Here is a 15,232-nt window from a genome sequence, read left to right as displayed (position 1 = left end):
ACTTTCTCCAACAAGGCCACACCTACCCCAACAAGGCCTCACCTCCTAATCCTTTTAATCTTAAATTTTGTCATACCTTGGTGACTAATTTTGAATTTATGAGCCTATGGAGGCCATTTTTATTCAAACCACCACAATCCAGTAAGGTGATCATTTGAGGTGACATTCCTGGAGTTGGGAAATTAATAAATGCAACCAAAATCCATACCATAACCCGTGTTGCACATTTCCTTCTTCTTTCTAGTAGCCTGATGCTAAGGGTGGTGTGTGTTTGTTGCAGTTTTAAAGAGTAGAATAAAAATTAGCAAATACTGTGTTATACCAGATGAGTTACAAGGTCTGTTTGACTCTATACAGAGATGATTTGGGAACTTTTGAATAGGAGCAATTTCAGTGGATTGTTGCAGATGAAACCTAATTGTGTGAAAAGGTTAAACTGGAGGTGGCAGATATGGATAGTTCTCACAGGACATGTTGGTTATGCACATAAGGGAGGGGGTAGCTAAAGGAGAAATAGAATTCAGATTTTGGTTTTGTTCATATTTTAAATTAAAATGCAAAATAGCAGTGAAAGCTAATGGGAAACATTCAGTAGAGAGATTGACAAAATAGAGGAAAGAATTGTTAGATGAGAGGGTATGTTTTGGGAATTTGGTATCTTTAAACATTAAAAGATTGTTGAGGACAACGTGAAACTTCTGTAAAAATGCCTAAAGTATAATTGGCAGTTACGTAAATTGGAGCCTTTGTTATGCTTATGAAGTATAGTTCTCTTATTTTTCTTCCCCTCTGCATTTCAGGCTTGCTCAATTGCTGAAATTTTCAAAAATACTCAATCTTATTTTAGAAATCTGGTAAACATTAAAATAAAACATTCTAATTGATTGTGGTGACTCATGCCTCTCTAATCCTAACCTGAAATCCAGGAAGCTGGTGTAGGAGGAACTCAAGTTCAGGATATCCTTGCCTATGACATAGCCGTCTCTCTCCCGGGAAACAAATACTTGACCTGATCCCAATGATTTTGCAGGCCAAAAGACTTCTTCTGTATGTCACTGAATGGCAGGGTGTCCCAATCCCTCATGCTCAGTGCCTGCAGGAGCCTTACAGTATAGTTGTAATGAAGTAAGAAAACTGTCTAAAAATGTTGAACTAATTCCAGGTCAAACGTTTCCCTCCTGGAGTTGCTTTATAATACCATAGCTGGAGAGCTTGAGCCTCTGATGTTAGAGTGATAGATTAGGCAGGCTTTAAAAAATTCATTATATAAACATTTTCTGAATTTGTAATTTAAAATGCCTTGATGTACAGAGAGATGATTAAATATTTTTGTCACGTTTGCACTTTATAATAGTGTATTTGTTGAGAAGCCTCTGACAAATATTAAATAGAAATTTGGTTCACCTAAGACTTTCTTGGGTAGTTTAGTTATTGAAATATTTGTAACTTCTTTTTAATGAGAATTTTCCCATATAACTTAAAGGTTTTAACCTTTTTGTTTTGTTTTGCTTTTTTGTTAGACAAGATGTCATATACTCCAGCTTAGGCTGGCCTCCAGCTATCTGGGGATGACTGAACACTTGATCATCCTGTGTCTCCCTCCTGTGTACTGGGACTAAAAATGTTGGCTTCCACACTCAGCTCTATGATTCATCTTTTAACTGATATTATTATTGAACTTGTAGTTGCTTACTTGATAATCTAATTATACTCTTCAATATACTAAACTATATTCAAATTGTAATGTTACTGGGTTTTGTTTTGTGTTTTGGTAAAGTTCTTTAATATAAACATTACATTTTCATTTTTTTAAGCTGATTTCAAGGTTATGGTTGCTTATTTTTACTAGGGATTAAGTTTACTGTTTAATGCATCAATAGTCAGCTAATTTTTATTCCTTGATGGTTATTATTGCCAGGTTAAATGTTACCTGTCAAAAAAGCTTTCAACTCTGCTATTAAAGTCATTCTCAAGTCACAATATAGTCCTAATTTCTTTGTTCAGTTACTAGGGATGTAAGATGAAATATATACTTATAATTGAATGAGTCCCACACATACTGTTTTTATCTGAAATTATAACAATTTTGAAACTATGAAATTATTGTTTCCCAATTCCAGTGTTAATTGTGTGGCTGAAAAATTAGCATTTCCATTTAACTTTTTTGTCAGTAAAATAAAATGGAAATTGTGATATTGGGGGAAATTTTCAGGTAAAAATTAAACATCTTAATCTCATTTATCTTATAAGATAAAAATTCCACTAGATATATTAAGTGATCTTTTTCTGTACTTAACACTTTTATTAACTCTAGTATGCTACCCTGGCAGATATTTCCCAAAGGGTTTAACAAAGTTCATGAAAATTGCAGCTTATCTCTAAGTAATTGGCTTAGACATATGATTTTTTTTTTAAAAAAAATACATAGGTTGAGTGGGTAAGAACTTTTTAATAGTGTCTTTAAACTATTTTAGTAGCAAGTGCTTTAACATTAGTTGCATTAGAGAGGACTATATATACAGTAACTTTATATATATAGTAACTTTGAAGCCAAAATAAATTTGCTTTCTATAGAATTAATCTCTTAATAGATCACAGACCCATTAGTTGGTTTGTCGTATTTCTTGTTTAATTATTAATGATATTGTATGTCTGTCCATGTTTGATCTTAGGAATGAAAGTACATGTTTTAAAACTTAAGTTAGCATTCCTAGTGCTTTCTGTAAATTAATGTATGCCATACTAATTAGGGAAATTCTTTTCGCTAACTGTAAATACTTTTTTGATAACTTTAGGAACTGTGTCAAATTATACAGATAATTTTCCTTAGTGACTTTTACCTATAATACTTAGAATTCTGTGTATGCTCTGAGTTTAACGTAAGATTTAAACTGTCTATTTTTTTCTTTTTAGGGGCTTCACAAAGGTCAGAGTTCACATTTGGCAGGTCCTAATGATGAACGACCTCTCTCTTCCACTGGGCCTTCCCAGCATCTCCAGGCAGCTGGCTCTGGTATTCAGAATCAGAATGGACATCCCAACCTGCCTAGCAATTCAGTAACACAGGGGGCTGCTCTCAATCACCTCTCCTCTCATACTGCTACCTCAGGTGGACAACAAGGCATTACCTTAACCAAAGAGAGCAAGCCTTCAGGAAACACATTGACCGTGCCTGAAACAAGCAGGCATACTGGAGAGACACCTAACAGCACTGCCAGTGTTGAGGGACTTCCTAATCATGTCCATCAGGTGATGGCAGATGCTGTTTGCAGTCCTAGCCATGGAGATTCTAAGTCACCAGGTTTACTAAGTTCAGACAATCCTCAGCTCTCTGCCTTGTTGATGGGAAAAGCTAATAACAATGTGGGTCCTGGAACCTGTGACAAAGTCAATAACATCCACCCTACTGTCCATACAAAGACTGATTCTGTTGCCTCTTCACCATCTTCAGCCATTTCCACAGCAACACCTTCTCCTAAATCCACCGAGCAGACAACCACAAACAGTGTTACCAGCCTTAACAGCCCTCACAGTGGGCTGCACACAATTAATGGAGAAGGAATGGAAGAATCTCAGAGCCCCATTAAAACAGATCTGCTTCTAGTTAGCCACAAACCTAGTCCTCAGATCATACCATCAATGTCTGTGTCCATATATCCCAGCTCAGCAGAAGTTCTGAAAGCTTGCAGGTTAGTGTGGGAAAGTTAATCACAGAGTGAAAATGTTTGACAATTTATCTGATCAAGATCTGGGAAATAAAAGATAGTGTAATCAGTCATCCAAAGTAAAAGTTTGGAAGGTTGGTAATGTTTGAATGAAACTTCTGAAACTTAATCTGAGAGGGTGTTTCTGAACGTGCTATTACTGCCCTCTACTGGTTACTACAGTTGCTGGTTTCAGTGTTATTGTCTGCTCTGGGGATGGAAATGAGACTCAATTAAATCACATTTGACTAAAAAACAAGGCCTTGAAGAGCCTATTGTTTATTTTAGTTTTGGACTCACTAAATGTTAGACTAGAGATAGACCTCAGCAGTCATCAAGGTTAGTCTCTGGTTTACACTTCATGACTACAAGAAGTTATAAAGGAAATAGGAAGAAGTAAGGAACAATAGAGATTAGGGCAGCCTGCTAGCCATTCATGAAAGGAAAAGCATATTTATGTTAGTTTTGGAAGGCTAAACCTTCAAACTTAGAGGAAAATTAGTCTCCTAAAGGGGGAAAAAGTCCTCATCATCAAAGGATCAGTCTGATTGGCTACCACCATCTTTCCGTAGTATTTGGAGATAGAGATTCTTAATGGTCTTTTCATTGTGCATGGCACATTTAAGTTTTCTCCTTGACTTGTATTTGTCATCCCCTGTGTATGAATAAATCTTGAATGTTAACACTGTTTGGAATAATCACAAGAAGGAATTCTGCATACTCTTCTACTACATTAAATTTTAAGTTGAGGCAGTGATGTACGTTTTTAAAGGGTCTTCATTTGGTTGCAAGTTTAATCAAAAAACAGAAAATAAGCATTCTGTAAATAGAAAATATAAGCATTGAGTCTGTTGACATTGGCCACTTAATATAACAATTTTATTTTAAAATTTGAAACAATTCCCATTTAACTGCCAGTACTAGTGTGTCTTATTTATTATCTAAAAGTGTCATTATCTTTTCTGCTGTTTAGATTGTTTTATTATACTGTATCTTGGATCTACCATTAAGTGTTTGTCACTAGTGAATTGTTTATATAAAATTGAATTTTATTTTGTAGAATATGTTGCTTATGGGTAACTTATGGGGAAGAATTAGTTTAAAGTAAATTTGCTACTTATTGGGAAGAATTTCATTTAAAATAAATTTTAATTAACTTAACTTATCACTTTAATTGTGACACTGGAACTTTAATATACTAAAGTTTTTTTTTTTTTTTTTTTTTTTTTTTAAATTGAGTTGAAGTGTTTAAATGTCTTCTGGCCTGTGTTTTATCATGCATTGATTGTCATTATTTTCTGTCAATTTTTTAACTATCAGGTGGTTACTTTTATATTTCTTATTATTTTCTTTGTTTAGGCCATCTTGCTGGTATCATTTTCCTGAGTGGCCTACAACATGACAACTACTGTCACTAATCTTAGCTGTTTTTGGTGGGGAGGTGGGGGTAAGGGAGACATGAGCAGGCTCTCTCTGGCCTTGAACTCTCTCTGAAGACCAGGATGCCTTGCCTCTGCCACCTAAGTGCTGGAATTAAAGGTGTGCTTCACCACACTTGACCAGTCCTAACTTAATGTGATTTTTTTTCATGTCAGTGTTTAACACATTAGATCTCTAAATTTAAAAAAAAAAATCATATAGTAGGGTTCCTAAACATCTAAAATTCGTTTTTTAGAAATTTTGAATTTAGAGGCATTAGTCTTTTTGTCTACAAGTTACTATCATTCACTTCAACATTGAACCCCTTTAAGTATCCAGTTCAATAGCCATAGCTGGCGGGAGACACATACCTTGATTCCTTTCCTGTATGCTTATCTTCTGTCTGCCTCTCCCTTGACTGATCTGCTCTCTGCCCTCCTTTTCTAGTTCTCTTTCTACTCTGCTAAAGCAGGGGCTTGTCCACTCTCTCTAGACACTCAGGACATTTGTTTTAACAACAGCAACAAAATAAAAACAGGGAGAAACTGAGATGTCATTTAGGGGGGGGGGGATGATTCTGGAGCTTTGTTATGGCCCACAAGTTATGAGCAATGTGAAAGAACAGTTTTTGTTAATAAAGTTTTATGCTATGGGGTACCTAGTTGATTGTATTTTTTTAGTGTGTTAAGAATGATGCTCTTTTATCTCATTTTTCGTTGCTGATGGGGACATTAGGACATTCACTTGAGTATATTCTAATAGTTTTGTATTAAACTTAATTTATAAAACCAATTTTGCCTCATTATAGATATTTTATGTTATAAGTAGCTAGATACACCAAAACACTGGGCTATTTTAATCAATCTCAGCATGAATTTGTAAATGATGATATAGGAAGTTACTTCTTTATGTTGGAGATCAATCTTCTGAAGCTTAAAGAAAGGAAATTTTGTTTACAAGTAAGGGGGTGTTAGATTGATAGTAGCCTGTACTGGCATAAGGCTTCCAGAAAGTCACACAGGCATGGCATTAGGAGACTTGGGATCTATGGTTTAAGAGCTTTTTAGAGAAGATTTGAAGAATATTTGGTTTACTCACAGAACACTTTCCCATAATTTCTCTACTAAGTATGGTTGTTTCAAAATGGGAGAAAACTATTTAAAATGATGTATTTTTTTGAATCTTCTCTGTCGCCATCTTATTTCATAACTTTGCTTTCTACTTTTCTGTCCACTTTGGATTATTAAGATGAAGTTTCATTATTTCTGGCTTAAGGTGTTCTAAAGCCGTGTTCAGAAGATGACGTGAATACCTGGTATCTAAGTATCTACTAAGATTGATGAGTGTAGTTAAGTAGGAAATGTTTATAGTCTCTTATATAGATGACTGTATACATCTGTTTTAGAGAAATTTCTGTCTGTTTCAGACTTGCTTTTAACAGGCAGATAATTTTTGAAGCACAGGAAGAAACTAATTAATATGACCTATTGGGACTTTTTCTTGGTTGAGCTATATTAACCTTGAATGGGAAAGATTCTGATAATAGAAAGGAAATTACAACTTATTTTTGTATTTAGATAAAGAAATCACAAACAAAATACAGAATGTTTTCTATGCTCCATATGTGCGTTTATTTTACTTCAGTGTAAGATATAGGAATCAAAATAAGTATTTGCTGAAATAATTTTTCTTGTTCCCACTGGATCCAAAATTCATGGATTTATAAAAATGCCTATTCATTTAATTAGAAGTTAGTTCAGAATTTTTTTGCCTTTTATGTAAATGTAAAGCTGATTTTTTTTCTCCTTTTTGTTATTTTTAAAGGAATCTAGGTAAAAATGGCCTGTCTAACAGTAGCATTTTGTTGGATAAATGTCCACCTCCAAGACCACCATCTTCACCATACCCTCCCTTGCCAAAGGACAAGTTGAATCCACCTACTCCTAGTATTTATGTGAGTCTGAATTGACTAAATTTCAGCCAAACCAATGTTTACTTTTAGTTGTCTCTTGTAAAAAATCTTTTAGGTCACCATGGATACTCTTTAGCAAATATTACAGTTATTGGCAGCAGTATGAATATTAAGCAACAACATAAAAGATGTATTGGAAAAGATTTTATGCTATTTCGCAAATACCTGCTCAGCTGTTAACTATGATTATATTAGAAAATTTAGTTTCTTGCTTTTTTTTTTCCTGTGCTGGAAACTAAACCCAGAGCTTTGCATATTCTCGTCAAGTACTCTATAGCATTACTACTATATACCCATTGTTCCTCTCTGACTATAGGCTGGACTAGAATAAAGGAAAAATGCTTTCTCTGCCTTAATTTTGAGCAGTATTAAACCAAAGCTACTTGGAATTATTTAGCTTTTTTTTTTTTTTTTTTTTTGTACACTGGGTTTTAAATCTACTAATTGTTGGACCTTAGCATTCATTCTGTTTCATACATATGCTAAAAGAAATACCTTCAAATTAAACAAAGCAAAAAAAAAAGCTGGAGAGATAGCTCAGCAGTTAAGAGCACTTGTTACTCTTCCAGAAGGCCCAGGTTCCGTCACCTATACCTACATGATGTTTCAACCACCCATAACTCGCAGGAGACCTGACACCCTCTTCTGACCTCCATGGTACCAGTCATTCACATGGTATCTATATACACAGGCAAAACACTCATACATGAAATAAGAATTGATTTTTAAAACCAGCATGCCTAGATTTAAAAAATATATAATAGGTAGATATGTGTCACCAAAAATCTTTGTAAGCTATTTATCATATTTAAAACTATCAGTTTTTTCATAGTTTTTTTTTTTTTCTCTTGCTCTCTTTGTTTGTTTTTGTTTTTTGGTATTTTTGTTTGTTTTTTGAGACAGGTTTTCACTTTAACAGCCCTGGCTGCCCCGAAATTATCTCTGTAGACCAGGCTGGCCTAGAACTCACAGAGATGCGCCTGCCTCTGCCTCCTGAGTTCTAAAATTAAAGACATGAGCCACCACTGCCCAGCTATAAAAGCAATTCTCAATTGTGTTTTTCACAAATAAGTCCTGCTGCTACTGTATTAATATCTTCCTACTACCTTCCCGTGTGAAAGAAAAAAATTAAATACACAAAGTTATAATGATATAGTTTAAATGGCCATACATCTGTGAAAATTATTTTTGAATTTGTTCGAGAAATTTTGATTTCTTCCTCTTGAGTTTTTAAAGCATGGCAAAATTCACCATCTCTTCCCTAACTGAGTATATAGTTAAGTAGTGTTAAACACACTCATGTTGTTGTATAACCTCCCTTGAGAATTTATTTTCTGGCCAGTGTCTAACCATGGAACATCCTCTTTTCCTTAAGTCCTGGCTGTCACAATTCTGTCTTCATGCATTTCACTACTTTATATAATGGAACCACTATTTTTTCTATGACTAATTTATTTCATTTATCATGACCTCAAGGTTAATCCACATGACAGGAAAATCGATCAGTCAATTAACTTGGGTAGTGGTGCTAGTGTTAGTATGTTGACATACTAATGCAACTATTGTACCACCAAACTCTGTCTCTTTTCTCAGTAATTGTTTCATTTGTTGCCTGGTTTCCTCCTCCTAGGGATGAATCCTAGGCTTTTTAAGTAGTCTACCATTGAGCTTCATATTCTATCCTTTAGCAAGCTTCCAATCTTGCCTGATAAATTATTTACCTAAGTTCATGAGTAATGTTACATAAGAATGTATGGAATCATACAGACTCTTTTTAAGATTCATTTTTCTTATTTTTAATTATGTGAATGGAAGATTAAGTGAGTGTAGGTGATTACATGTAAGTATAGGTGTCCCCAAGAGCTGGAGTTACAGGTGAGCCATAGGTCTGGGAATCAAGGTCAGGTCCTTTTTCTGCAAGAGCAATAAGTGCTCATAATGACTGAGCCATATCTCCAAGCAAAAACAATTTTATTTTTGGTCAAAGGGACTCTATCACTTTAACTGAGCTTGAACTTAGAGATATGACTATTTCTGACTCCTGGGTACTGGGATTGAAGATGACTGCCACCACTCTCAGCTTCTATATAGGATCTTTTAGCTCTTTTACTTTTTGGTTTTTCAATAGGGGCAGTATTGAAGATAAAACCTAGAGCCCCATGGATGTCAGAAGCACTATCCTGAACCTACAACCCAACTTATACTTTGTGATTTCTTGCTCTCAGGGATGCTGGACTGAAGGCCTTAATGGAGGCTGAACCAATCTCCCTACTCTTGCTCCTTGTTTTTCTTCCTTTTTAAGGTCCAATTGTACTTAAAGCACTTTGGTTTTGAAATTTAAATGTAATTTCTGCTGCATAATTTGTTCAACATGTAGTACACAAAATATATGTGGTTACTTACTATCTAGTAATAATTAAAACCAAATGCAAAAGTACTAGAAAATAGAAAAGAAATATAAATGCATAAAATACAGTAGATTGATAGGCAGTGAATCTGAGACATAATATTTAAGTTAAAAGCTGTGTTTTCCTGAGATATAACCACATATTTTAATTTTACAGTTGGAAAATAAACGTGATGCTTTCTTTCCTCCATTACATCAATTTTGTACAAATCCAAACAACCCTGTTACAGTAATACGTGGCCTTGCTGGAGCTCTTAAATTAGGTACGCTTAAGGAAAAATGTTTTCTATGCATGCTGTCTTTTAACCTTTTAAAACACCAGTAGAGAGTATCGTTACCACCCACTACCATTCACATACACATTTTTACTCTAATATGGATGGAGGATCATGATTAATTTTACTTTCATAATGGTGATGATGTTAGTTGCTGGCAATTTTTTTTTTAATTTAGCTTTTACTTTTATCAAGTTTTATAATAGTGGCTTATGTTTACTACCAGGAAAATTTTGAATATAAAATGTAAGTGAAATTTAATATACTCTTTAAATACTGTACTATAGCCCCATTGGTATTTGCTAGTGTCCACACAGATTAAGTACATGAAAAATTTGACCATTGGACTCTTGACTCTCTTTGTTGGAACACCAGGAGCACTGGGAATACCTAGGCCTTCAGAGTGTATAGATGACCTAGTCAGCTTTTTTTAGGGGAACTTGGATATATTACTATAAAATGCTTTCTCTTTTAAAAAAAACGGTGAGGGGCGTCAGAGCTTGTTGGATGCATTTTTGCTTTGCTTTTGTTGACTTCTTTTATTTATTTATGGTTTACTTGTAATAAAGACCTGGGACTTTTCTCTACTAAAACTTTGGTGGAAGCTAACAATGAACATATGGTAGAAGTGAGAACACAGTTGTTACAACCAGCTGATGAAAACTGGGACCCTACTGGAACCAAGAAAATCTGGCATTGTGAAAGTAATAGATCTCATACTACAATTGCTAAATATGCTCAGTACCAAGCATCCTCATTCCAAGAATCATTGAGAGTAAGTGTTTGCTTCCTGGAGATTATTTTTAGATATTTTAAAATTATTTCATTTTGAAGTTTTGAAAGTAGATATCATCAGATTATATTATGTTACATAAAACAATAATAAGTGCTACCCAGTTTACTTTAAACAAACCTGTGAGTTGATTCAGTAAGTATTGTTCAGAGAGGAAATTACTGCCTAATAAGATGTTTCTCAGGTTATCTGGGACATTTATACTTAAAGCGGGGAAAACTGCTATTGACAATTTGAGTTGAATATTTCTTCGTTTGTGGAGGCTGTTGTGTGTGTTATAAAATATTTAGCAACATCTGTGTCTGTCTTTTCAAAAACACTTAGAACTTTGTCAAATATTTCCTGGAAGACAAAGTTCCTTATTGAGAATCACTGACTTGAAGGCTAGACCTGTCTTGAATTTGCTTTATGTTTGAAGTATTTCTCATCTTGTGTACTTGCATTTATTCTTTTCTTCTGCCAGATCAGGTAGACAACTCTTTTGGGAAGTATTTGTGTTCTTCCTTCCAGTCTTAGTTCATATAAGAATACTGAAGAAGAGGTATAAATTGAAAGGAATCATTTCAACATATATAGAAATTTTAAAATCTGAAATTTAAAACTAATCAAAATTATTATTAAAAGTTCCATATAGTTGTTATATCTTTGAAACATTACTAAAATCATGTATCATAATGAGAGCTTTATGAGTCCTCCCACAAACTGGAGATAAAACATCCACAGAAGTGAGTTTGAAATATTACTCTAATACTGCCTTGTGCTGAGTTGTTTGTTCATATCTTTTGCACAGGAAATTTAATTTAGTTTACTAGATTTGCTTATCTCTTTAAAAATATTTTAAATGTTTCTCTGAGTTCACATTTTTAGTCCAGACAACCTTTTTACATGAAATTATATATTTGGGTTACTGCCTTAAGTAGAGTTTCTGTTGCTGAATTGAAACACCATGACCCATGCAACTTGGGGAGTAAAGGGTTTATTTGACTTACTATATATATCATCAAAGGAAGTCAGGCAGGAACCTCGAGGCAAGAGCTGGTACAGAGGCCATGAAGTGGTGCTGCTTACTGACTTGCTTCTCCCTGGCTTGCTCAGCCTGCTTTCTTATACAACCCAGGACCACCAGCTTAGGATGGCACAACTCGCAATGAGCTAGGCCCTACCCCATCGGTCACTAATTAAGAAAATGCCCCACAGCTTTAAGGAATCTTACAGAAACATTTTCTCACTTGAGGTTCCCTCCTTTTGGATAACTCTACCTTCTGTCAAGTTGACATACACTAGCCACTTCCACTGTCCCTTTCTATAAACTAAAACTTGTCCTGCAAATTGCATTTAGTTACAGTGAATTACATCAGTTTTCTCTCCTTGTAAATAGAGCTACTGTGAGAATCTGTCATTTAGTAGCATGGGGAAAGAGTCACCAGATATGTGGAATACTAAGCTAAAATGCCTTTTTCTAATTTTTAGGAAGAAAATGAGAAAAGAAGTCACCATAAAGACCATTCTGATAATGAATCTACATCATCAGATAAGTAAGTCATTTTTCATTTCTACTTAATATTTCTGTTTAAAAGATGCACTTGTAATTTTGCTTCTTTCTTTTTAAGTTCTGGGAAAAGGAGAAAAGGACCCTTTAAAACCATTAAGTTTGGGACCAACATTGACCTGTCTGATGACAAAAAGTAAGTCCTTGTGATAGTTCTGTAAACTGATGCAAAGACGTGTCCTTGCTCTGGTTCAGAATTGTTTACAATCTCTTCTGTTTTATTCCTTATCATTTTTTTTTATAAATTGATGTAAAATAAACTAATTTTACTAGACTTTACAGTTAAATTATTTTTTTAATTTAAGACTGTTATATCCTTCTTTTCCCACTGATACCCTAACTTTATGGTAGGTAATTTTTCATTATGTTCTAGGTCTATAATTTTAATGCTATTTTTCATTGGTAGGTTAATTTAGATATTCCATTATTTCTTATTTGAAAGCAAAATGTTTATAGATTTTTTTTTTCTCATTGGAACATAAAAGCAAGGCATTACTCTCTTTTTTTTTCTTTATAGGTGGAAGCTGCAGTTACATGAGCTGACTAAACTTCCTGCTTTTGTGCGTGTCGTATCAGCAGGAAATCTTCTAAGCCATGTTGGTCATACTATACTGGGCATGAACACAGTTCAACTATATATGAAAGTTCCAGGAAGCAGAACGCCAGGTAAACTTAATATATCATAAAAGATGATGCATATGAAGAGAATCAGAATCTTTCTGTTTAACATGAATAGAACTAAAAAGGATTATTCTTATAAGATTTGATGCTTTTAACAGGACTTAGGTCAAGGTTTTTTTCCCTTTGATATCTTTCAAATCTGCTATTAATATTTTGTTCTTAAAAGTTCATTAGGGCACCCTGTAGTCCAACAACTGTTGTTTCTGCATACTTCTAAGAATGGCATGTGTACATGTGTTTTTAAAATCACAGTCATAATAGAATGTCTTACTTTATATCATGGCCTAGTACATGTCATGTATGTGACAACAGCCTCACTTGAAAAATACATTTTCCTTTCTGTTTAGTTTTAAAAAGAAACTGTGATTACAATCCTCTGGTTAGGTTGCAAATGATAGTTTCAAAAGCATTTAATATGAAATAATTACTGGACTCGTGGACTTTGCCACCAGTTACACTGTGTACTTTTGCAATTCTTTCTTTGAATTGTTTTATTCATGTCAAGTGGTTTAATTTTCAGCTTTCATGTTTCAATCTACCACTAATGTATTTTCTTCTTCGGGGCCCATGGATTGACATGAAACTGCCGAGTAATATTTTGAAGTATTTACCAATCACTATAATCCTAGCATCAATGAATTAGTACAGTTACTGATAAGAAATAAAGTACCTATAGGTTGCATATCTCTGTCATGTATTTTCAGTCTTTTACTTAAAGTAAACCTAGCTTAAAATCCAAACTGCTTTTTTTCTTTGTCACCTTAATGAATCATAGCTTAAGAATTATTTCAAAGTAGAACCATGTTGCTTTTGACTAATAGAGATCATTGGTTGCTATCTCTGACTGTCCAGACAAGTCTCATTTGTAGACTATGTATTCCATCTTTGGAGATGTAAGATCTAAGAATGAATAACCAACAAACAATACAAATTGTTTTCCAGGGGAATCTTATGTATTAAAACCATTTATTGCAGTTTATTCTCGTGTCATTTCATAGTTTGATAAAGGACAAAAAATTCTGCATCAATGGCAAGAGAACCATATTCTACTTTCTGTTCCATCGTTAGACAGCAATATAAATATTGGGCAAGCTATTTGAACTCACTTATTTTCTTCTGTCTTTATTATCAGATTGATTCTGTTTTAAAAACCATCCAGTTTGAATTATTTTCTGCAAATAATATGCCCTAATTGAAAAGAATTTTTCATTATAAATCTTAGGAAAGAATAAGTATGGAGAATATTTGTTGCTTGTGCCTATACAGTTCTGGATATTTTTTAATACTTTATTACATTTATTGTGTATGTCCACATATGCTTGCACAAGCCTGCATATATGTGCCATGGCATACATGTGAAAGTCAGAAATAACTTGCCAGAGTCAGTTTCTGTCCTTTTACCATGTGGATCTAGAGATTTTTATGTGCTGAGCAATGGCCCTGGACTCCCATGCCCCATTTGTAGATTTTTATTTGCTGGGGGCAATCAGAAGGCTCTGAGGAATGCTAAGTACCTGCATCAGAAAACATTTTGTTGGGGCTGGAGAGATGGCTCAGAGGTTAAGAGCACTGATTGTTCTTCCAGAGGTCCTGAGTTCAACTCCCAGCAACCACATAGTGGCTCACAACCATCTGTAATGAAATCTGGTGCCCTCTTCTGGCTTGCAGGCACACATGCAGACAGAACACTGTGAACAAAATAAATAAATAAATCTTTAAAAAAAAAGAAAGAAAACATTTTGTTATCTTCTTTAAATCATTTTAATATTAATTTAAAAATAGATTCCATATATAAAAGAAAATGTGATACATGTCTTTCTTAAACCTGTTCATGTCATATAGCATAATAATCTCTAATTCCATCTATTTTCCTGTGCGTGCGGTAATTTCATTCTTACAGCTGAGTAAAATTCATGTTCTGTAGGTATAGTATGATTTCTTTAATTTTTTTTTTTTATCTAGGCTGGTTCCATGTATAAATAGTGCAGCAGTCATTGTGAACATTACAGCGTGAAGATCCAGAAGTTGTGCTTGTAGTTTTTGAGGAATCTCTATACTGATTTCCATAGTAGCCACACTGGTTTACATTGCCATCAGAAGTGTATAAGGGTTCCGCTTTTCCTATATCCTTACGAGCACTTTTTGTCTCTTGATTTCTTCATACTCATTCTGTCTGGGTTGAGAGACAGCAATTTCAAAGCAGTTTTAATTTTGCATTTTCCTGATGTCTAAGGATGCCAAACAGTGTTTCAAGTATTTATTTGCTTCTTTTAAAATACTAGTTCCATTAGCCCATTTATTTGATGATTAGGAAGAAGAATTTAATATTTTTGGTTCTTTATATTATGTAGTAATCCCCTGTCTGAGGTCATTGGTAACAACTTTTCTTCTATTCTCTCAAAGGAATTACCTGAAGAATTCCTTGAAGGTAG

At 34.2% G+C, this 15,232-nt stretch overlaps 1 protein-coding gene across 21 annotated transcripts in view; it reads left to right on the top strand.

Annotated features, from left to right (window-relative positions):
• The window catches only part of Kdm6a (lysine demethylase 6A), a 128,261-nt gene that overhangs the window by 97,334 nt on the left and 15,695 nt on the right, over nucleotides 1–15,232 (top strand). For all 21 annotated transcript variants that reach the window (XM_050160868.1, XM_050160865.1, XM_050160870.1 and 18 more), the window contains 7 exons: nucleotides 2,914–3,689; nucleotides 6,948–7,077; nucleotides 9,660–9,765; nucleotides 10,347–10,552; nucleotides 12,041–12,105; nucleotides 12,181–12,255; nucleotides 12,637–12,785. In XM_050160868.1, the coding sequence (XP_050016825.1) occupies nucleotides 2,914–3,689; nucleotides 6,948–7,077; nucleotides 9,660–9,765; nucleotides 10,347–10,552; nucleotides 12,041–12,105; nucleotides 12,181–12,255; nucleotides 12,637–12,785 (1,507 nt within the window). The remainder of the gene's footprint in view (nucleotides 1–2,913; nucleotides 3,690–6,947; nucleotides 7,078–9,659; nucleotides 9,766–10,346; nucleotides 10,553–12,040; nucleotides 12,106–12,180; nucleotides 12,256–12,636; nucleotides 12,786–15,232) is intronic.

This window comes from Alexandromys fortis, unplaced genomic scaffold (assembly GCF_014885135.2).
Source record: "Alexandromys fortis isolate MF-2015 unplaced genomic scaffold, M_Fortis_MF-2015_v1.1 scaffold_83, whole genome shotgun sequence".
Classification (NCBI taxonomy): domain Eukaryota; kingdom Metazoa; phylum Chordata; class Mammalia; order Rodentia; family Cricetidae; genus Alexandromys; species Alexandromys fortis.
The sequence above is the reverse complement of the archived record's forward strand: the minus strand, read 5'-3'. Positions and strand labels throughout refer to the sequence as shown.